Genomic DNA, 24048 nt, shown 5'->3' with positions numbered 1-24048 from the left:
TATTCTGAAGTTCTCTTTTTGACTTTAAGATAAAAGGTTGTCTTGGTATAAAGCAGTGCAAATTCCTTAAAGATAGGAATTCTATCCAGTTATTCTGGAGATGAAATAAGCTTTTGCATTTGATTTTCAATCTAATGTTGCTTTGAGACTACCTTCAATGTAACATTACCTTCACCTTGAGGTGTGTGCACTGTACAGACCTACAGTTCACATCCTTTAGACAAATATGTTCTAAACAGGTTAACACTAGGGTATTTTTTTTATTTAAGGTGCAAAACCGGTTAATGCTGCAAGTAAGCAGGCTTGAGTATAATTGTTGCTCAGAATCTCTAAAAATGAGCACACTGATGACATTTTTTCCTTTAATGCTTATTAATAAAATAACTCAGTKGAGTAAGAAGACTTAGACAGGGCTAATACAAATATTCTAATTTCTGCTTTTTATAGCCACACCTAATGGTGTCTTTTCTATGACGTTCTTTTGCTTGGAATAAGTCACATTAATAATTCTTATTAATATATTTTATATTTTTGTTCTGCCATCCAAATTTAAGAACAGAAATGGAAAATAAAGTAAGGCCTTTCTTAGTAGGCACTGTTATCATCTAAGCCAAAAAAAAAACTTTTCTCTTTGCATCTTTACACCTGATCTTTGTCAGTTACGATTTTTTTTTTTTTTTAATTTGTTCTGTAGCTAACTCCTTCCCCAGAGCACCTTCTCCTTCCCTCCCGGAAAGGGGCGCACAGGCAGTGCTGCGCTGCCCCCCGCCACAACTAATGCAAGCCTGGGGCTTTTGGGCGCTTGTTTGAAATCATCATCAAATCCGTGTAGTCCTAACCCATCTCTTCTTCCTTGATTAACTGAATTACAGTTGCTTAGTTGAGGGAGGGACTGCACGGCCCTTCACGGAATCACTGCTGCCCCGCTGCCTTCTCGCTTGACACGGGAGGCGGCGAAGGGCGCGGGCGCGGCTACCGGCCCRAGGCGCCACAGCAGGGCCGCCCTCACCCTCCCTCCTCAGCCCCAGCGCAAGCTCCCTAACACCCACCGAGGCGCGGCCCCCGCGGCGCGCACGCGCCTGGGCGGGCCGCGGCCGACGCTGCTCCCCGAGCGAAACCCCGCGTGAAGCGCGGCTCGCAAGGCGCCCGCCCGCCCGCCGACTCTATGGTGAAAGAGGGGGCGGGGCGCTCTAGCCGGCGCCGCCGCTCTCTATGGTGAGTGGGGAGGCGCGGCGGCTCCGGCTCCGGCGGCGACGCCGCGGTGGTGGCGGCGGCACCCGCCCTCTCCGGGCACGATGTCGCCCCCGAAAGGTGAGCGGGGCAGGCAGCGGCGGGGCGGGCGGGAGCGCAGGGGCACCGTGGCCTTCGGCAGGGCCGTACGGGAGGAGAAGGGGAACAATTCCGCCCACCCGCCCCCCCAGACGAAACGCGACCTGAGCGCCGCCGGCTCCCCCCCGCGCCCCCCCCCCCACAGCGAATGGAACCGCCCTGGCCGCGGGGGAAGGGGGTGGTGGCCGCGCCGGGCGCGACCACCGCGGGGGCGGAATGGGGGGAGAGGGCGCGCAGAGGAGCGGCGCCCTCCGCGCGCGCCGCTTCCCGCCTCGTGTAACGGCTCTCGCCGCCGCGCGCCAGGCCGTGGCGGTTACGCGCGGGGCCCGAGCGGCCGCGGGCTGCCCCGCTGCGAGGCCCGGCCGCGCGAGGGTTGGGGGGCAGCCCTGGGCGTAGCCCGCCCTGAGCGGCGGTGTGGCGGCGCCCCGGGCGGCTTCGCACCGCTGAGGAAGGCGGTGGCTGCCCTGCGGGCAGCTTCCCCCCCGAAGGGGCCCTGTGTCGGGCTCTCCACTTCTRTGCGACAGACTTGGCGGGGGGGAGAGAAAACAAAAAGGTGGGGAAACTAGGAAGAAGGTGGCCAGGAGAAGAAGAGGGGGGAGCTTCTTGCAGCGTGCGCCGCGCGAGGCGGACCTGAGGTGTGCGCTGCCGCAGCTGTGCTTGGCAGGCTGCTGGCAGTGCTTCGCGGGCCTGGTCTGGCCCCAGGTGGCTATTTAAAAAGAGTCTTGGCAGCGTGGCTGGATTGCTCTGGAGAGATGTAGGAAGCCCACGTTTATGTCCTAAGGCATGTCTGGTGCCTTCCCTAGAAATTGTTTCAATCCAATGCGATTCACTTAAGCCCAGGAGAGAAACACAGGCAGAGAAACAACAGCTTAGTTTGCGGCTTCCACCTCTTTATTTTTGTTTACTATATTATTTTTAAGCTGGTGTAAGTTAGGGCTGTCAGCAGAAGAGATGTGCTCCCCAGCTGTGCTCGCCTTCTGTTGCCCAGTGCTGCACTGGTATTGATCCAGACATGCTGTGACCCTGGCTGGGGGAATAATCTGGTTAGTTGAAAACTAACTAAAAATAGTTTTTACCATACTGCTAGAACTCTCTGTGGGAGTTACTGGTTTCATTATCATGCCCTGGTGCATTGGGTTTACTCAAATTTGCAAACTTTGCTGAATTGAAACTTAAAAAGAAACTTTTTTAAAAGACCAGTTAGTGTAGAAGAASATTAAATTTAATTTCTTATTTCAGTAGGAATAGACATAAACTCTTAACGTATAATAAATAAGGGACGTTGTTAATGCTATTTTAGTGCTGTCAGAAACAATGTTGTGAATTGTATTTTTTTTGCATGTCGCTTTCTTTAGGTAAAACTGGACTGGGTTCRTTTTATTTCCTGGTTGTTATGCCCTTAGATTCCTCCTGCCCCCGTAATGCAATCCAAACTTAATTTTAAAATGGCTTATAACTTGTAAGTCTCTTTTAAACATCGTTCGTCCAAAACCTAATTGGATTTACCTTTTAAAGTGGTTACTGACGTGGATAAGATTTTTATCTACAAGGAAGCAGCTAATTTAAATAATTACAGCAGCAGGGTGTATTAACTGTACCTTTCAGAAATGTTATGCAATGGAAGACTTCACTGACTTGAAAGAAAAATGAAACAAATCRTTACATCCTGGATTCAGCAATTCATACCCATATTAAATGAATAAAGTTGTTATCAATCTGCCTGGAGTGACATACTGTTAGCTCATTGCTTAGTCGCCAGAGGTACATAAACTTTGGCCAATTTAATAACATTTCTTTAGAATATTCAGAACATGACAGATAATGCCATAAAAGATGTTACTGAACAGCGAACATCCATCCACCAGATGCCATATGTAGCAAAGAATACTTTGCTAATTTGAAAAAAGGCTTTGTCACTAAGTTACTCAACATATTCACGGATTTCTCCCATTATAGATGATGGTTTCATACGCAGAAGTTGTGTTTAATCAGATGCTAGTGTTTTCACTAGTATAGATGTAGTCTTTACCATTCTGACACTGTGGCCAGACTATGCCATTGGCTTTGTCTGTACTGTAAAACTCCCAGGCTTTAGAGTGGAGTGACTGTATCAACTGTCTGTAGATAACATAGATGATATGTAGTCCTTGAATTGTTTAATTTACTTAAATAGCTTAGTATTTCTGTATGGGATAATTTTTCAAAAAAGGCCTGTTTGTGTGAAGTTCCATCACCATTCTGATGAAATTTCTCTTCTCATACTAACTTCAGTGAAAAATAAGGCTGAGGAAAGTGCTGCCTTGTCTGTCAAAGTTTGCTGGATTAATTCCCTTCTTTACTAACACTGAATTTTTCCTCTCTCTTTACTTTAACTAGTCTGACGCTTCATGTCAGACTTCAGTGTACTTATATAGAGAATACTGACTGTTGTTTCGGACTGAACGCTTACTGTCAGACTATTATCAAATGTATTTAGAATTCCTATACAATCTTCTTCAAGAAAAATCTTAAATATTTAACTTAGATCTTCATAGAAGTATTTCACAACGCCAAAGCTATTATTCACTATCCTGATAGTATTTGGTCTMATCATACAACTGGAGAACATCCCATGCAAATTCATAAATTAAAAYGAAGGGTCTGCTGAGTTATCATCTCTGTTTTTTTTCAGAAAATGTCAGCTTGCCGTTCAAGTTGTACTGCCTCACAGTGATGACCCTAGTTGCTGCAACATACACAGTAGCATTGCGCTACACACGGACAGTGGAAACAGAACTCTACTTTTCAACTACAGCTGTGTGCATCACTGAAGTTATCAAATTGTTATTAAGTGTGGGCATCTTGGCGAAGTAAGTATGTGAATGTTAATTAGTATTTTGAAAATGAATCCGTACGTCTAACCTCAGACTCTCAAGTATCTGAGGTGCAGGTGCATTTGCAAATGTAAGTGGAGAATTGTGCTGTGGAGGAGTCATTTTAGAGCAGGTCACAAGGCCTGTGAAACCTTCTCAACTGAAACTGCTGTGTAAACAGCGCAATATTCAGGTGTGTCCTTTCTGCATATTTTCTATATTTGTATGCCTTGGAATAGATTCAAAATGTCAACATGGATTATCAGTGGTGTGCTGGGTCTTTAGAATACTAGTGTACATGAAAGCTTGACAAAGGGCTGTGCCTTTCAAAGTTACATAAAAATTGGACTGTTCCTACTAATAAATTTCTCTGAACAATATTAGGGACAGACATTTTGCTGCCACCATTAACCCAAGGAGTTAAAGTGGRAAGACTGGAGTAAGTGGCATTCTGGATTACAGAAACTCTAACAGGAGTAGAAGTTGTGTACTTATATGAATACTGAAGACATACGGAGGCCATCAGTCAGCTGTCTTACTTCTCATTTTCCCTAAGTTCCATGGAAGCATCTTTATACTCTGGACATTTCCAAATCCCAATTCTTACTATTTTGGTAGAATTAGTTCTTTCAAGGGTCTCTACCTCTCTCTTTGTGAGTTTTGGTACATCAGAAGGCCTGTCTGTTTTGTGATAGAGCATCATGAACTCACATAGTGTATTTCTGTTTTTTATCAGACCTTTTCTTCTTAACATCAAAATAGTATTTTGCTTTAGAAAGCGGCTGTAGCAAACAGCTTCTTCTTTTTTTTTCTTTTTTTTTTTTTTTTTAATTTGTTAAATATAATGCATTAGAAGAGGCAAATGTGACTGGTGCCAAATTTGGAAGAGCAGTTTTGTATTTTTTTTTATGCATCCTAGGCTCTTCACTCTGTCTACACAGACTATTATCAGAGGTGTCTCTGCTGATGAATGGTTGCACTGTGATTCTCACAATGTTGTGGCCAGTGTGGATCCAGTGATCCTGATCCAGTCTGCTTTTTGGAGACTTCAGCAGCCAAGGTCTCTGAATAATGAAGGACCTGTGGGTGGGATTTGGTAAGCCATACCTTCAGGTGTAATTTCCCAAATCTGTTCTTGTGTATGTGGGACTTAGGCTGTCTGCAGTATCCCCAAGAGGCCTTGTTGCAGCAGGGTAAGTAATGTCTTTTGTTAAGGGTCAATTATATTCTGTTTCATTGAAAGTATGAATTGTCTTTTTGACTGAAATAATTTAAGACATTTACTTTTAATGCAGAAGTCTGTTATACTTGTTAGAATAGCCCTGCACAGGCAAAAGGCCATGTGGCCCTCTATCCTCCCTTTGATAGTAGCCAGTACTGGATCCTTAGGAAAGGAGGATAAGCGATAGGGCAAGCACAAACTGACTCTTCCTTAGCTGATGGCAGTCAGATGCTTATAGATTTCTCAGGCTGTGTCGGTGCACACTGTGGCTGTAGCCCCTAATGATCCTGTCCACTGAGAGACTGTCCAATTTCTCTTTTGAACTGTTAATCCCTATAACATCTATGAAATAAGTTCTGCAGTATAATTATACAGTATATGAAAAGTACTTTGATATAAGCAATTTACTTAATAATTTCCCCAGATGTTCTCTTCTTGTATTAAAAAACATAATKAATAATTTTTGCGTCTTCGTATTTATCATTTTTATTTTTGTATCTCTGCAGATCTGTATTGTATTTTCATYATTCACCTCTCTTCCCAGCTAAAGAGTCATAGTCTAATTTCTCTGTGATAATTCTTGCATCCTTCTCATCAGGTTTTCCAGTATTGTTACRTTCCTTTTGAAATAGGATCCAGAGTTGCATGCAGCATTCAGGATGCTGCACATACTGTGGCATTATGCAGAGAAGTAAAGATACTTTCTGTCTTGGTCTCAGTTCCTTTCCTAAGAATTCRTAACATTCTGTTCATTTCTCTGAATACAGTTAGACCTTGACCTGACAGTTTTTGAGAAGTATTCACGTCTTTTCCCCGCAGATCAATAACTAGTTTAGAGCTTATTGCTCGATTTTGGGGTTGTTATCTCCTGTGATTATTTTGTGTGTATTGATATTGAGTTTCATTTGTCATTTTAGAGTCCATTCACTTAAAACAGGATTAATCTGACTAGCCTATCTTTTCGAAGGTTATAATATCTATTCTGATCTGGTCAGCTAGTCTTTTTTATATAAAAGCGAGAGAGAGTTGATAGGATGTCTCACTTGCTGGTGGGTTTGAATCCTTCTTTTACTGCCTAGATGACTAGAAAGCTGTTTCTCGGATGGCAAAAGATCAGGTGAATTCTGCTTAATGTAGCATAAGCAGCAAAATTTAGCAGTTTGACAGTAATCTCCCATTTTAGGTCAGTTATGAATATGTTAATACTGTAAGTTCCAGCATAGTTTCTTGCAGAGTCTGTTTGACAGCTTCCTTTTAAATTTCTAACTATTTACTTTGTCTTGTGGGAGAGGAGGTACCTTGGTAGTTTAATAACCATTAAAAGGACAAACCATTTGTTCAGTACTGTTGGATACATTTGAGTACMTCTCTATTGCTGATACAGCCAGATTATTACGGCAATATGCAAGATACTGAAGTAGTTTGATTCTCAAATTGTTCCAGTCAAAGAATTTGTTTTCTTAGGTATTCTTACATGATGCCTTTGCTGTGTTTACTTTTGGGGTTTCTCCTCTAGAGTATATTGAATGAATGAATGAATGAATGCCAAAAGGTTGCCCTATTGTCCTTCAAAAGGGAAGGTTATGATAGTTTTAAGCTGTGTAATTATTTATTCAATATTAGGAGAAATGACTCAACTTCTCATATTTATTTAAAGTTTAGTTGACCATTAGATAGTTATGCTTTTTTAGTTCTTAGATGATACGTTATTTCTTAGCAATGGATCAATTTTGCAAGTTTGCAATCAGTTTGCAGCTGATTTGCAAACTCTAGTTTTAACTTAAGCTTTTTAAACAAATGTATATTTAAGTTACAGAACTGATTGCTATATGTATCTCTTATATGTTCACACCTATGAAGAAAACTGAATCATTTTTCCAAGTCAAATATAAAGAAACATTAAGAAGGTTGAATTCAAGCCAAATCATTTTTACTTCCTCATTTTGGTTGTGCAGTGTACATCTCTGAGCACCTTATTTTGTATTATAAGCTATATACAGAGCAAATTTTTATAAATTCTTTTTTGTGTAGATTTAAATTGATCTAAACATGATATTTGTACTGAATTCAACTTACAGTTAGAAATTTTTGAGTACATGCTCCAGAAAGCAAACCCACTGCAAAGATGAGCTATTAGATAAAAACTGAAAGTGAAAAACTGAAGGGAAAATGCAATAGTTATTTTTCATTGATGAAATTCCATGACAGAAGTCAGAAGTAGACATTAATAGCTGTTACTGCTTTGGTTTGAGTTTGAATGTGTGATCAGTTAATTAATTGAGYATGATTTGGAAAAGAAGTAGGTATAGTTCAAATCTTATTTTTGTATTCAACAGACATTTGAAATAGATGATACTGGGAACGTAAGCTGTACTTGCATTATTACCAGCGGTTCTAGGTTTCTCTCTAGATCTTCACCTCCCTGTGCCAAGGAAGTATGAGAAATTAATTGAGGAATAGATTGATACTTTTTTCTATAATTTAGGTAACTCACAACATTTTATGCAGTTCCATATCTTGTGCAATCAACAGTGGCCATCTGTAGCATGAACTTTTCCTCTTCCTTGTAGTGTACTACTACTCTGCAGATTTTTGTATTGGGGCTGTCTCCTGTTAGCCAGACATGTCTTGCAGAAGACAGATAAGTGATTCACTTAGTGTCAGCAAATCTGGCCCCATGTAGAATTTCTCTTTAGGTTAGGAAAGTTCTGCATGTGGTCTTGCTTGTACAGTGGGAAGTGCAGGAAACCATACTCGCCTCTGGTAAATGTGCTGCCACTGACACTGCTTTTTGTGGCTGCTCTCTGCAGCTGCCTGTATCCAATAAAGACTGTTCTAGCCTAGCTCTCATTAAAAAAGAAGGAGAATAAGAGACGTGTCCTGGGCATCAGGCACTGAGTAAGGCAAGAGAGGGGGGGAAAGTTGGATGGAAGGATCAGGAGATGACAGAGGCGCACATCTTTGGAGAGGCAAAGCTTAAGAGTCTGTAGCACGGAGTCAGGAGGAATCAGAAGTAGAGAATATGCAGGAACTGTGGAGTTTGCAAAGGAGCCTGGAAGCCTGGAGAGTTGAAAGATTGCTAATTTTGCATATTAGGGGTTTGGGACAGGTAACGTGCAGTTGTARGAAGAAAGAAGGTGGCACATGAGTGAAACGTGTGGAATTGGGCTCTCAGGGCTCTGAGGAGAATGTGAGCCATGTGTTTATATACACGCGTGGGGGAAGCATAACGAGTGTTAAAATTTAAAGAGTGGCAGAGGAATGCAGTTGAGAGGCCTGTGGAGTAATTGGGAGGAGAGAGAAGTGATTTTGGATGCTGATGCTTTTGTCAGTGGCCAAATAGGAGAAAAATGGAAAGGGGGACTGTGGGTCTAAGGGAGAGCTGGGAAGGGAATTTGAGGACTCTGGTAGCAGGGACAAGGAGASAAGAAATGTCAGGTTGGTGTATGAATAGTAAAGGAGGACTAGTGATGCAGAGGTCAGATTTTAATAAGCTGCAGAAAAGGGCAAGGAGCAGGAACTGACACGTTCTTCCCCATTGCCCGCTCTCCCTCACACGCTGTACTCGCGTGGCAGAGGCATGGAAAGACGCAAGGGGACAGGCAGCTGCCATGCACTCTGCCTATCMGTGTCTGCTGCGGGCTCAGCTTCTGCCTCAGCTTCCTGGGGCTGGCTTAAAGGTGGGAAGTGCTGCAGACTCAGGGGAGTRCTGCAAGGGTGTAGTCTTTTTGGTTTTGTTTCATTCCTGTATTGTGAGGGCCATGGCAGCACCACAGGCAGGAATTTCACTTCTAGTTTAAAGAGGAGCTGGAAAATGACAGACATTTGACCTAAGACCCAAATATTAAGAGAAAAAAAAAAAGTGGGCAACCTTCTGACCTTCTGTCCCACTCCCTGTTCACTTATTCCACTGCAGTGTTTATGGTTGTTGAATTTGTTACACACTAATGCATCTAAGCTCCCAATTCCAGAGTGTCTTTTTCTCCTTCAGTGKATTCTACTTGTTGAGAACCTCTCTGATTTTTCCAGTTAAACTTTCTGCTCGTTAAAGGAAAAATTAACCAATTATTAAGAACAAATTCTCAGCCTTTCCAAATGATTCATTGAATTGATTTCTGTTTTCAAATACCAGGGGAATTAATATTTTATTTTGCAGAGAAACTGGAAGTCTTGCAAGGTTAATAACATCTTTAAAAGAAAATGTATTAGGAAGTCCTAAGGAATTACTAAAATTAAGTGTTCCATCCTTGGTGTATGCACTCCAAAACAATATGGCTTTTGTGGCTCTTAGCAACTTGGATGCAGCAGTCTACCAGGTAATTGGCCTTTTTTTTTTWRATGTAACTGATCTGTAAATATGTTTCTCTTCACTGTTTCATGAGGCATGCATATTAGGTATCTGTCTACCTAACACRGTTCTCTCTTCAGCTTTAGTGTAAAAGCCAAATGGCGCTTTGTTATATGCAGAGCATGTTGTAGTGCTCCCAGTGCAGTTTTCTGAGCTCACCCACTCACTGCTGGAGATTTAAAATTCACATTATTGTAATTGAAAATGGCAAAGATAAATAAAGCTCTATGGGAAATCAATTAATATAAAATTTTATTTGTCATTCTCTAGTTGAATTCACTATTTTATTTTCTTATTTTGGAGGAGTTCATAAAACCAAATACTGTTTGCTATGTTCCCTTTTTCTTCAGGTGACATATCAGTTGAAGATCCCTTGTACTGCTTTATGTACGGTCTTAATGCTAAGCCGCTCCCTTAGCAAATTGCAGTGGTTCTCTGTCTTTATGCTGTGTGGTGGTGTTACACTTGTGCAGTGGAAGCCTGCTCAGGCTACGAAAGTACAGGTAAGAGTTTACATGTCACCATTTCATGATAAACAAGGCTTGAGGCAGCTTATTCTATTTCACTTCACAGTAGCTGGGGAATATAGTAATGCCTCTGACATTCCACACAACAGTATCCATTTCCTATTTGCAGCCACTTCATTTACAACATAAACATTAGCTTGATCTTTTACTTTCAAATTTATTGTACACCAGTTTAGACAGGCTTGTGGTATTGCTCTAGTCTCATTTGTTGGAAAGGCAAGTGATTGCTACAATTAGTATAAATTACCACAGTTGTCGTAATCAGTCTAATGGCAATGCAACATCATAGAAATACTTGAGTAATATATTATTTCTGGCAGTTGGCCTTGGTAGCATTGTAATTGTTGGAGCAGAAAACTTGGAATTGAAGCACTTGTGGAATTAAAAATGAAGCTCCAATGACTTTGTGGGCATGGACATGTCATTTAAGCATACCCTTTTAGAGACATTAAATTAATTCCATTCTAGGAAAAAAACAAGTGTCTTTTGTTTCTTAGGTTTTAGTTGCTGGTCATCACCATTAATAGGAAAGGAAGGTCATACACCTGAAAAGACTGGCCACAGCCAAGCAGACAGTGCCTCTGAGCAGAGCAAAGACTGGTAAAAGTACATGTGGAAAATGAAACACCACAGTTAACTGTCATAACTCTACTGAGCTAGTCTGCAGGGCAGCTGTAGCTAACCAAATATATTTTATACTGTAATGAGAGGATAATAATTTTCACATATTGAACAGCTCTGGAATTGATTATTGTAAATTACTGAAGTGTTGCATTTTTTTAAATTAACGATTGATGTTGCAGGTGGAGCAGAATCCATGGCTAGGGTTTGGAGCAATTGCAGTTGCTGTATTATGTTCAGGATTTGCAGGTAAAGTATTATTTCAGTATGCAAGCTCATCAAGAGGACTGGGTCATTCATGATGTGTAAAATATAAAATTTTACAGTAGTTAACTATCTTTGTTGATTAGCAAGATATTAAGGACTTCATCCCCTCTGCCCATAATTACCTTCTGCTGGAGGTAATTATAAACCAGATTTATGACGTGATTACTTTACTTGTGAAACAGATGCCTAGGAGCATGTACTGTTGGTTTTACCTGACGCAACTCAGAAGGCTGGCTTGCACATGGAAGAATCTTTCAAATCCTTAGAGTAAGAGTGAGGGGAACCTCTGTAATGACTTGCTCAGTACAGCTTATTAGTGTACATTCATTTTACAAAGTTGGCTTCGCAGTGAATAGTTCTTTTTTTGGTGATGATCGCATAAAAAACTTGGATTTAGCTCCTCACTCTATTTTTTTTTCCTTTTTCTGTTTGGTCATCCCCTAAAATACACATTGCTAGAGTCCTGTAGGTGATAAATCTAACTGAGATGTGGGGGCCATAAGTAAGGTAGGGAGGAAGATGAGTAGTAGGAAACCTAGATGCACTGCTAAAGCATTTYTTTACAAACAGCATTTTGCCTTAGAGTAGTTTTTCTTTCTTGCTTCTGCAGAGGGAGACAAGAACCTGAGGACAAGTGAGCTGGTGCTCAAAAATAAGGAAATACGATTACTACTTAACCTGAAATTTGACTTTTTTAATTCAGGGACATTTTTTTTCTGGCTATGAACTAGACTCTCCCTCGCCCACAAGAAAACAAGGTATTATCACCTACCTCTAGCACCATACAATTCTGTAAGCGTCATCCTGTGCTGTGGATACGTGCTCCTTGTTACTCACRGAAAACACTCTAGTTAGCAGGGAGAAAAGGGAGGAAAGATTTGTCTGTCTTTGGCTTTTTTTTAGCTGAAATGGCCACTTTGAAGAAAAAATAATAAACAAGACTATGCAGAGCTCACACAATGTTTTCTGGAAGGAACAAAACTTACTAATTCTCGTAGATGTTCCCAAGCCTTGAGACAAAATACAGCCTTCACAGTGAAGCCTGCTGAGTCTCCTAAAGCTCTCTGTTTCTCTGATAATATAGGTGAATAGCTGTACCTCTAAAAGTCAGCAAATTCAGACCTTTAAAGGAATGATGAGGGCTGCTCTAGAAGTATGAGAGGCATACAGCTTTCTTCTCCAGCAAAAGTATTGCAGCTTGGGTTTTTTCTGACTGTCAGCTGAAGCTTTAAGGCATCTGAGAAGACAGAATAGCTCATTCACAGAGCTCCTGGTTCCCTTGGGCCTTTATATGTTGAAAACATAAATCCTATTGAASTCATTTCCTCCTCCTCCTTCCCCACCCACAATATGAAGAAGTTATTTTGGCACCAAAACTTCAGTTTCTGGACTGATCATATTAAGTGTTTTATATAATTTCAACTAAGGCCAAAAAGTTACATGTTTTTGTCCCTCAGAGATGGAAAATAATCTTCCTTCAAACTGCTGATCCTCTAATGATTTCCAAGTATCTGAGGACCCAATAATGAAGTGTTTTGGACAGATATAGAATGACAGATCCCTTGTGACTTGAAACAGTACTGAAGARTAATCTGTCTTCCATCATCCACCTTTTCCAACGTCTTGCCTAATATAATATAGTGATTTTCATGTACTTACTCTTAGAAATTTGAAAACATTATTTCATTGGCTTAGTTATTGTTTTCATATTTTATACAATTTACGAGTATAGTTCACACTTGAGCAGAATTCCTGGTAAATTGAATGAATCTGGTTGTGTTCTATAAATAAGGCAGAAAACCCAAGAAAAAACCCTGTGGATTTTTTAAGCACTACAGTTGTTAACAAGACTAGGTTTTTTTTTGATACTGTTCAGACTTTTAAAAATATGTTTTCGTGTGAGATAATATCCTATTTCCTTGCTTAGCTTTTTGTGTTTAAAGACCTGAASTATGATCTGTTCTCCAGCTACTTTATTCACTAAATGTATTTAATATATATTGTATTGAATTATGAGTTGTTTTTAATGAGTTTAAAAGCAGCAAGACTTTCCTTGAAACTAACTCAGTGATTTTGGGAGGACTGTGTATCCAGGACTTCTAACGCATAGGCCTGATCTCTGTGCTGCCCCTGTTCAGCAGTAAAGCTAACAGTTGGGGATGAATAGTATTGAAAATTTCAAGTTTCATATAATTAATTTAATTAATAATTCAAATTCATATATATTAAATTGCTAAGAATAAATACTGATAGAGGCAGTCATGTGAACTTACTGTCTCTACACTTTATTAGGACCAGAATAATACTTGGTAATTTTTTGGCCCGTGACAAGATGGAGTGGTAGAATTGTTGATGCTGAATATTTGTTCAGAATTGGAAACAAAAAAAATTCATAGTTTTCTTACGTTATATGAAGAATCTTGGGCAAAGTTAATTACCAATAAACATTTAATCAATAGGACTTGCACCAGAAAGTCATAGAAATGACTGAGATCTGAGTCCTGCAAATTGTTGTATAGATTTTGAAATGCAGAGGAAATTCTAGAGATTAGAAGAGTCCTGGTATTAGCAGCAGTAGTTAAATGATAGCTAGTGATGATATGGTCAAATACCGGCCTGTTAATCTGACATACACATCCTGTTGAATAATGAAAAGGTAGATAGGGAGTTCAAATAATGCAGAATATAAATTCTTTACTTGCTGTTTTAACCTCTTGAAGCTGTGACTGCAGAATGTGCCTCCATTATGCCAAGCACTCTATAAGCACAAGGTTTCACAAGGTTTCAAAGGAATTTGCAGTCTCAGTACTGATGTAATATAGTTCCCCTTTTGTGAAGGTTTTAATCTGATACTGCTGAATATCCTGATTGGGGGGCGGGGATCATTCTACCTCACACTGAAATACATAAATACCATCCTGAAGATAAGATACCAGGTGCCAAGGTAAAAGGCTTTTTGTGGTGCAGAAAGGCACAGAAAAAAACTTTGCTGGRCTCAGGGAACTGAGTTTCTATTTCCAAATAGAAATGAGAAGTAGTTTTAACAATGAAGCCATTGACAATTGAAACTACTCTGAAGGCATATAGTCCAACTTCTGATGTTACATAAAATGCAGTATATTTTGATGTATGTGAAATGATTCTATCCTCAAAGACACATTTGCAGAACATACTGGGCATTGTATGAACTTCTGTGAAACCTAACAGTCAGTAAGATAAGATGAGTTAATAGTTCTGTTTGGCTTTAAAACATCTTTACTGAAAAGTGGGGTTTTTGTGTGTGTGTGTGGTTTTTTTGTTTKTTTTTTTGTTTTTTAGGAGTTTACTTTGAGAAGGTATTAAAGAGTTCAGATACTTCCTTATGGGTGAGGAATATTCAGATGTACTTATCTGGAATTGTGGTGACTTTATTTGGTGTCTACATGTCAGAGGGAGCCCAAGTTCTTGAGAAAGGATTTTTTTATGGCTATACATACTACGTCTGGTTTGTGATATGTAAGTATCTTGTGGTTTTAGGCTCTTGTTATATTGTTTTCATAGAATCATAGAATCGGTAAGGTTGGAAGGGACCTCTGGAGATCATCTAGTCCAACCTCCCTGCTCAGCAGGGTCACCTAGAGCGTGTGAGACAGGGCTATATCCAAGCAGGCCTTGAATATCTCCAGAGAAGGAGACTCCACAACCTCTCTGGGCAACCTGTGCCAGTGCTCTGTCACTCTCACGGTGAAGAAATTCCCCCTCACGTTCAGGCAGAACGTCCTGTGCTTCAATTTCTGCCCATTTCAGTTGTCCTGTGTGACAGGACAAGAGGCAAAGAGTTTTGCCTTTCTTTCTGGTGAGGGGAGGGAATTGATGTTCTCTCTTGCTATCAGCTGGGAGCAACTTTTTTTCCTCTATGCTTTTGCTTATTTATTTATTTATTGACCTATGTTTTAAAAATCTCCTCTCAACCGAGCTGAATAACAGCGGGGCGAGTTTCCCCCTTGGAGCACACGTACACTTTTGGTCAGGGGTTTAGTGCTGCAGAGGGGGACAAGAGTTTGTTTTGCTTTTTTTAACCTATGGTATAAGTGATTGAACCTGCAAAGGCAATTCAGCCACTATTTCTTCCTGTTTTGAGAGACTATTAAATTATTATTTTCTTTGGAATTATTTACTTATTCAGTTAAAAGCGTGCCGAAAGAGCACTGAATAGCAGGTAGAGCAGGTACATGAGTCATATTTTATGTACCAGATGTCAAACAGGCATGCAGTTTTGCTGTGTGTTGCTTTAAATTAGACTACATAGTCCAAGCAAGGAATACATTAATGAAACAGTGTATCACTATCTGTTACCTGCAGCTACTTTACTAATAGAAACATGTTGTCTGCTTTCCAGTTCTTGCCAGTGTGGGTGGCCTCTACACTTCAGTTGTGGTTAAGTACACAGATAACATTATGAAAGGCTTTTCTGCAGCAGCAGCCATTGTTCTTTCTACGGTTGCATCAGTCATCCTCTTTGGTCTCCAGATAAGTAAGTAGTTTTTTGRCCATCAGTTGGCTCTCATGTGCATGTTTCCTTCCTGGTTGGCAGGCTGTATACACGTCATACCAAGGCAATCATTTGTGCCTCCTTTGAAATTTTCTGATTTTTAACTTGAGGAGACTTCTCCCAGGAATCATAAGTGCTAATGTATTATCTATGTTGTAAATGTTATATAAGGTATTTGACAACCCTGTACTGTCAAAGGGATTAATGATCTGTTCTTTCAGATGTGTCGTACAATTTCAAAAGGGAAGGTTCTTCCCAGTTTAAATAGCTTGCCAATTTATATAGCTTTTTTCATGAATCATTTTTTGATGCTGTTCAGTATGCAAATTGATCTAGCTGTATAACTGAGGCTGTGTTGATAAGTTATTCTTGTTTGTTGGCTTTAGTATAGCCAGAGCCAAATTAATGTCCTGGCTATTTCTGCTGAGGCATTGCCACATCCCTGTTAAGTGATACCCCCTGCAGATTTAACCTGTACCTTCCTGCTTGCTGTGCCCATCAATGCATGAGAGTGACTCAAACGATGACTGGGGTCATGATTTATATAGTGAATATTTCTGAGCAGAAATAGCTGATTGCTTTGGTCTGTCCTGCAGCTTCAGAGGATTTTCTTCCTGCCCAGTTCCAGGTCTGACATCCAGTAATTCCAACTCAGYCCTTCACTGTTTTTTACTTTGCTGCCATAACCCAAAATGGTATGGTGTAATGGTAGAAGAACTAACTCTGATATGGTATTAGTGAGGTGAAACTTAATGAAAGTTGCATAAAGAGAACAGCCTCACAGTTTTGCTGAAAAATAGCACCTTAGATCAAGTGATTAAAAATACCACCAGTTTTCAAAACTCACCTGAACAGGAAATGTTCTTGTTGGCTGACACAAATAAAGCATAGATTGATGGTCTTTCTGTGAAAGCCTCATTTATAATACATTTCAAATGTGTCTAGACTTATAAAGGCAAACAGAATGCTTTATCACTAGACTATTTTTATCCCATCATGTGCTTATGAATTTATGTAATAAATATAAGCCTGACAGAGCACATCTGGAGCTGCAAGAAGCATTTTATACTTGGTTTTCTGACCGTCACCATGTGTTCTTGCTGACATGTGACTAACTGAACTGGCATAGGGATTGTAAATACTTGAGAGTTTTCAGGGACAGTGTGATTCTAGATTTTACAATACTAACAGCTAATTTTCCTGTTTAGTTCTGAGTAATTTAAATACCATTACTCAGACTTCATCTCTAAACCATATAAATTAGTCTTCTGAATGTTCTGTCGTACACGGAAGTGTTTATTATTTAAACTGTTTTGTATTTTTTCAGCTATTACCTTTTCCCTGGGTGCTCTCCTGGTGTGTATTTCTATTTACCTCTATGGATTACCTCGACAAGACACTACAAAAATCCAGCCWTCAGAGACTAAGAGTTCCAAAGAGAGACTTGTTACTGTGTGACATTGTYCACAAAAAAATGGACACAGACAAGAGAAAAAACGGACTGGAAAAAATCTTGCATTTCTTTTTTGTTAATTAGCCTTAAGCTAGACATGAGACAATTTAAGTGGGACAGAATAAAAGCAGAAGTCAGTTCTCTTTTACATGTGAAGTTTTCAGTGGCTGATGCTGAGGCTACATTATTGCCAAGGATCTGGACGAGTGTTTTATTAAAGGTATTCTTCATTCATGTTGGACAATGAAGAGTCCCATTTACAAAGAAAGCACTATGAAAGAACTGACCCTCAGTTGTATATAATGTACATAATGGAGGTAAATTTGGTTCTTACTGTGTATTTGATAAAATGCTCTTGCTATTTGAAGGCATTAAAGCTCAAAAGCTTCAAAAAATTCTATTAAAAGAGTACTTACTGCCAGTGTTTTCTTTTAAACGATTTGGCAATTGTAGTTTGATTTATCACAGGAAAAAAWTGTCTTCTAGTAATACAGATCAGATTAACAGAGTATTTCGCTAGTGTTTTCATTAATAGTATTTTCTAAATGCAGCCAAGTCTGGCTGTCCTTTCATATCTTCACTAGTAGCTACCATGTTCATGCATCATTTACTTAGAAGTAATTTGAAGTAGCTCTTGCTAAAGAAAAGCTTTAGAAAATGATATTTAAATTATTTAAAAAGTTAAAATGAAAAAAATGTTACTCTTAAATATCATTTAAAAAGTGAATGCAACTTACTACTTGCTGCTGCTATTAGAGGAGTTTTTTTTTTTTAATGTGCTACTTATCAAACAAATCCCAGTTGTACATAGGAACATCAAGATGTAGGTATGTGTTCTTATATCTCCAGCTTAGTAAGAAGGAATCAAATCAAGGCATTAGACTAGTTGATTCTTTTTGTGTGTGTGTGTGTGCATTACAAAGTGATACTTGAAAACAGTTCCTGTAATGTAAGTCAGGCTTTGATTTAATTAATGAATGCCAAGTGTATAATTTTAAAGCCTCTCCCTAATTTTGAGGCTTCACTCAGCTCAACCTTTCCATAAAATTTAACTGCATGTAGGGAAAACTAACTTTGGTGCATTTCAGCAACTTGTTTAAATCTAAAATGGATTCAAAAATCTGACCAGGTTTATAGCCTGGTTAGATTCCTTCAGATGTGAGTTAAACCATCTGGATTTTATTTAAAAAGTGGAGCATGTTAAACACAGCAGTAACAAACGTGCTTAAACTTCATTCCAGTGGGAGAGGATGTGCCTGTCTGCATTTTGCAAACTGTTCAATGCATGCAGAAGACAGGGTGCCACCAAAGTGGCACTGTGGTGAGTCAGTCTGTGGTGGGGAGGGCTAGGGTACCGTCAGGCAATGCAGCAGCTAGTGCAGCTATATCAGCATTATCTTATGCATAGATGCTCCCCCCTCTTTACAGCAGTGTCCTGGCTCCGGTCTGTGTGCGACCCGTGATGAGGGAATACTGTGGTTCCACCAGCTCAGCAGCAAAACAGTTTTCCCTCAGTCATTGTGAGTATCAGTTTAGCAGGGCAGTGGGTGAGGAGCAGGTCTGTCTTGGCTGTTGATATTGGCTAACATTACTGAAGGGAGGGTAAAATACAACACAGGCATAAAACCTCTGATAGCCCACAGATAGGTAACTAAGCACAGGTCTGACTGACTCTTTTGTAACATAAAGACAGCTACCATGAAGTCTAAGTAAACAATGGTAATTAAAAAAGCAGACAAAAAATTCATTATGTAGAACAGCACAGTGTAATGGCACTGCCTTTACCAAAACGATGCACTACAGTTGTGGGGGTAAATACAGAACATGTCTCTTTTATGGGAAATACTAAGTACACTAGTATCCAAGTACACTACTAATACTAAATGTCTGGGAGAAAGTGATTATGACAACTGTGGCCTGCCCCAAACGGCTGTGCCATGCACGATCTTCTGCCATCAGTATGATGCAGCATACAAATCTCTAAGAGCAGACAAAGAGCTTCCAGATTGCATTAACAGTGACTCACAGGAGCATATTTATATCTTCTTGAAAAAAATCTTTTTACTAAGATATTTGACTTTACCGATGTAAACACATACAGATTTATTACATTTGAGTTACAGGTGTAATGCCGAGAAGTTTCATTCCATTAGCTAGAACCAGGCGTGCAGCTTGAAAGAGGCAGAGCCTTGCCTGCAAAATAAAAATATCAGTCACATTGCTATGTAATAGGACATAGTTCTCAGGACAGCAGCTAGAAGCAGGCTGTTAAAAGCTAAGAACACAATGGCCCTTCTCTGTCCAACTCAGTCTAATAATGACATTTATACGTACAGAACAAAACAAATGAAATCCTGCACCCTCAGAGCAGTGACCAGAAAGGATGCCTGCAGAAGAGCGACTGACTGCTAGAAAATGAAAAGCTTTTATGCATTGCACAACTGACACTAGCAGCCACAGCACAGGCTTTTAGAGACTGAAGGTACATCTGAAATCCCTCCTCCCACTATGCCTGGATCAGATTACTGGATTAGATTACTAATCTGGATTGCTAGACTACTATCAAACAGCTATGGGATGCTCTGGAAATTTCACTGTTCATTGTTAGTATCTCCTTACTTGTTTGGGAAGGGTGATGCCAAATCAAGCTGTCACGTTGTAAGACAGACGGCTAAGAAACTGGAATTTTCCTTGTTGCTTGAACTTTCTTAGCTCATCTTCCCAAGAACATGSAACTGTCTCCAAAGGCAGGACTATCTATAGTATCTAAGCTCAAATGAAGGGTGCAGCTTCACCATTTTCACTTACTTCCTCCCCCTCCTACCCTTGACCCCAATGACCAATATGGCTTAATGCTTAAGAATAATTTCTTACCAAAAGTAGACAGGTAATTGCTTTTGAAATAAATAAAAGAGAAAATAAAAAAGACAGTGTATACTTTTCCCTGAGCAGTTAAGAGTCAAATGTCTCCTGAGAGACTTAGAGACTTGCAGGAATTAATTTGCCTCTCTTTGGAACTGCACATTAAGGTGAAAAACTGTTAAGTGCTCTAGCTAGCACTAGCTAGAATGGCAATGTAGACAATTTGAGATAGGGAGGTGGGAAGAGGGAAGAGAAATTCAGTCATCTCCTAATTCTCTGTCCTCCTACATAAAAGCTAAAGGAAACCATGAGAAATTAACCAGCAAGTCAAATACTCAATATTTGTTTAAAAACAGTTCAGAAGGAAGGATGCTGAGAAGGAAAGAGTTTCATTGGATTTGGAGCAGTTCTCCTTATTGAGCATTCTGTTTTGGGAAGGTCAGGCAGAGCTGCCACAAACAGCTCCTGCCTTCCCGAAGTGATGCCACCASATGAGCCCGCCCATCAGACCGGTAGCCTGAAGGTGTGTATTTTCCCAAGTAGTTCCAAAGCTGGGCTCACAGAGCCGTAACACCCCATTCCTTGGGTGCCCTACACAGACTCTAGCCACATAACATAGCGCCGTACCTGGGCCCGTTCAGGGGTGCTGCCTTTCACAAGAAGGGTTTTATGTGCCACAGCTGCAAGATGGCTGAAATGAAAAGCACAGTGAGAACGAGCAATTTGCTTTACAAGAGCAGTGCTGGGGGCTACAGAAAGGGTAGAACTGGAAGAGCCGCAACTGCAGCATGCCATAGATGATTGCTATTTCCTACAGCCTGTTCTACCCCAGCTAAGGGAGGATGTGGTTTTCTCGAGCCTGAATGTTGTCACAGCATGGCGTCCACAAGGTAATACTCTTAAAAGGACACACAAAACACCAAATAAAACAGGACTAGAAATGCTCAAGAGCCATGTAGCCTGCCCTGTCACTCCTGATGTGCGATTCCCTATACAGACTTGTCTAACTTCTTAAAGACTTTCCCAAGCACAGATTCTTATGTTTTCCTCCAGCAAGCCTACTCTAGTGTTTCTGGTAAATCAGTGTCTCCTGTGGGGACAACTACCTATGGAGGTCACATACTGTTTGATTTACAGCAGTAACATTTTGTCCATCTCAAAGGTTTAGATGAGTTTTTAAAAGGTTTCTTGACAAAATCTAGTTGAGGTTGAAAGCTTATTATCAGCCCAGAGCTACTCTTTAAGGCATGATTTCCGGTCTAGGCGCTAGGTTATAGTCAAGTGATTATTTTGGCCAATTAGGTTTTGAGGATGCTCCTGACTCTTTTGTTCCTAGTTCCATGCTTGCTCTCTACTATTTATATTGTTTGCTATCCTGCTTTATACTATTCCTGCACCAAGGAGACTGGCCAACAAATTTACCTCCTTTTACCACCATTTAAACTTTTCAAAGCAGTGCAGATAAGAGGCAAAGCCAGGTCAGAAAGATGAGCACTGCCTGTGCTTACCCAAGAGGTTTGCCAGTACCAGCAGTCACCTTACCTAAGCGTGAGGAGGTAGCTGACAATGTGCTTAGGTTGCAGATCCTGAGAAGATCTATACAGGACCTCATCGTACCTAGGAAGGGAGAAAAAGACTGATGTTACAAGCAATGGAAGCCGTGGTCTCAGGCTCATCAGACTTACTTAAAATCAGAACAAACACACAATCACAACTGCAGAATTACTTATTCTTCTGAATCAGGTCTAAGCCATGCAATTAACACATAATTATTTCTTTCTCTCAATTTGCTTATTGTTGGAAGGCGGTTGTTGCTACTCCTCATCAGGTAAACACTGTAGATGCCAGAGCTCAAACTTTTATGCTATGGCAAAGAAAACATAGAAGCTGTATTTGATTCTGGAACACCATGTCTGGTTTTACCTTTCATCACTGATTCCAAGTGCCAAGGAGCAAAAAAGATATGTTAAACAACTAAGGCAGTCAAAAAGTAGTCCCTTAAAAGATGTTGCTTTTAATAACTGCAGCTTACAATTTTAAGTAGCCAGTGGGGATACTGTAACATTTTAAGAGACAAAACAATATGGGTTTACATAATCCCGAAATAAAATCTACTTATGTAAGACAGTGTTCAACTGGAGAATACATGCAGATTCATGGAGCTCCATGGTTCATCTTCATGTGTTCTGCTACTTGCGCACATGCTCTTTTTCACAGCCTTCAGGAAGTTTAGGAAGTCTCTGGGGCTGAATAGCTTTCAAATTCAAAGCTAGGAAATGGGGAAATAGACTTCCTGGGCTCAGCTCACAAGCACACCCCTGCCAGCATGCCCAAGCTGGACTTCTCTGGAATCTCCCTCCTTTAAAGGCAAGTTGCAGTAGAATCAGAGAACAGGCTCTGATAACACGGGCTCAGTGGTCATGTGGAACTGTAACACCAGGAGGGAGGGAGCGCTCCCCATTATCCGCAATGGGTAAACCAGAAAAATGTTTCTTACATGTTCATTCAGAAGCTCTCCTCAGCTAGCACGCCCCAGGTGGCCACAGTTCAAACAGGGAAGGTTGCTCCCATTATACCACTTTAACAGAGGTGGTGAGACAAAATCAGGGGAAYTTATGCATCATCTCAGGTACAAATTAGATACCAGCAGCTGTTGATTCATCAGAGASAGTGCCATAGTTTAACAAATGGCCATTAATAAAGCTTCCTGAAGCAACAAAGCTAGTATCAGATGAAGGGCACACCTGGCCATATTAATGTTGGCCTGTAACCACTTGTTAGGTTATTTATCAGTAAATAAGCCCCATTTCTGCAGGGGTATACATGCTACCTTCAATCTACTATTCAGTGGTCTGCACGGTTAATGAGCAAAAATTTCTGCTTGAAAGCAGACAGGTATCAGGTGTGCAGCAGTCCCTGCTAAACAGCCTGAGGTACATGAACTCGGTCAGTTCCACCCAGATGATGAGCAGCTATGCACTAACCCAATAAAATCTGAGAAGCAATCCACAAGTTCTCTGTGAAATACGATTGCTCTGGATAAATAGGACTGCCAGTCTCATCCAGTCAGAGTGTTGTTATTGCTCAAGAGCACACACAGCGTACGATAAATGGCTGGCAGGCATGCTGAGGCAATGACAGTGAATGGCAGGACTCTGCAACCTACAATCTCAGGTAGGAGGAAGCCAGCTGGGACTCTGACATGAGCAATGTCTTTTGGAGGTCCAAATTTTAGAAAGGTGTCCTCAAAAAAGCCTTACTATGGCCAAAGGAGTCTTTGGGACTGCACAGAGTGCAAAGCAGCTGAAAAGACCTTTACTAGAAATTCCAAAAGCCTCAATTATTTCCAGCTCTAGCATGGGCTGTGTAACATGGCCAACTCCTCTGGTCCCTGTACTTTAATTTCGTGCTTATGAAATGGGGAAAACAGCTACTGCTCCACTTGAAGGCTGAGTTAATGAAGAACATTACTGCTATTAACAGGTATTAACTGTGCACATCCTTCACAGCTACTGAATGTGTATGTGCGTGTTCCATTTCATTTCAGCCAGGAGCACTCCCTCTCCCCTTTTCAACATGACCAAAACAGAACAAGAGAATCCAAGTCAATCTGCAGCTAATATTTATACAGGGTTTAGGATATTTTTGTGAGGGCAAGAAATAGTTAAGAGACTAAGTTACACAGAGTATGTTCAAAATACTGTTTTTTCCACTCTCATGGTTTCTAAAGTCTACATATTCACTTATGCAAATCTTTCAAGGCAGGATTACTGTTGCAATCAGGACAAGCCATTTCTTAAAATACCGCTACTCTCTTATGATTGTGCAGTCTGAGTCTGCTCAACAGGCTGGCAGCAAATGTCATAAATTAAGGGAACTGGTATTTGGAAAGAAAATTAGACAAACCTGAGAAGATGCTGAAGAACTGAGATGGCTTCTGGTTCTTGCAAGCATGCTACATTAGCAGCAGTCAACTCTGCATTCCCATGCATCTGCTCTAAACTAGAAAAATGTAAGAATAAAAAACAAATGCTGG

At 40.4% G+C, this 24048-nt stretch overlaps 2 protein-coding genes across 3 annotated transcripts in view; one reads left to right on the top strand and one right to left on the bottom strand.

Moving 5' to 3' along the window:
* Positions 1-1136: 1136 nt before the first annotated feature.
* Positions 1137-17661, top strand: SLC35A1 (solute carrier family 35 member A1). The gene is made up of 8 exons (XM_085318739.1): positions 1137-1311; positions 4001-4178; positions 9560-9719; positions 10102-10254; positions 11082-11148; positions 14485-14661; positions 15545-15679; positions 17025-17661. The coding sequence occupies exons 1-8, from the start codon at positions 1296-1298 to the stop codon at positions 17153-17155; spliced, it is 1017 nt and encodes a 338-aa protein (XP_085174865.1). The 5' UTR covers positions 1137-1295; the 3' UTR covers positions 17156-17661.
* Positions 17662-18966: 1305 nt separating this feature from the next.
* RARS2 (arginyl-tRNA synthetase 2, mitochondrial) overlaps positions 18967-24048 on the bottom strand; it is a 39671-nt gene continuing 34589 nt past the window's right edge. For both annotated transcript variants that reach the window (XM_085318736.1, XM_085318737.1), the window contains 4 exons: positions 23919-24014; positions 21555-21629; positions 20640-20703; positions 18967-19343 (listed from right to left, as the gene is read on the bottom strand). In XM_085318736.1, the coding sequence (XP_085174862.1) occupies positions 19257-19343; positions 20640-20703; positions 21555-21629; positions 23919-24014 (322 nt within the window). In that variant the 3' untranslated portion in view covers positions 18967-19256. The remainder of the gene's footprint in view (positions 19344-20639; positions 20704-21554; positions 21630-23918; positions 24015-24048) is intronic.

The sequence above is a fragment of the Rhea americana genome, unplaced genomic scaffold (assembly GCF_003343005.1).
Source record: "Rhea americana isolate MKP2758 unplaced genomic scaffold, rheAme1 scaffold_55, whole genome shotgun sequence".
NCBI lineage: Eukaryota > Metazoa > Chordata > Aves > Rheiformes > Rheidae > Rhea > Rhea americana.
The sequence above is the reverse complement of the archived record's forward strand: the minus strand, read 5'-3'. Positions and strand labels throughout refer to the sequence as shown.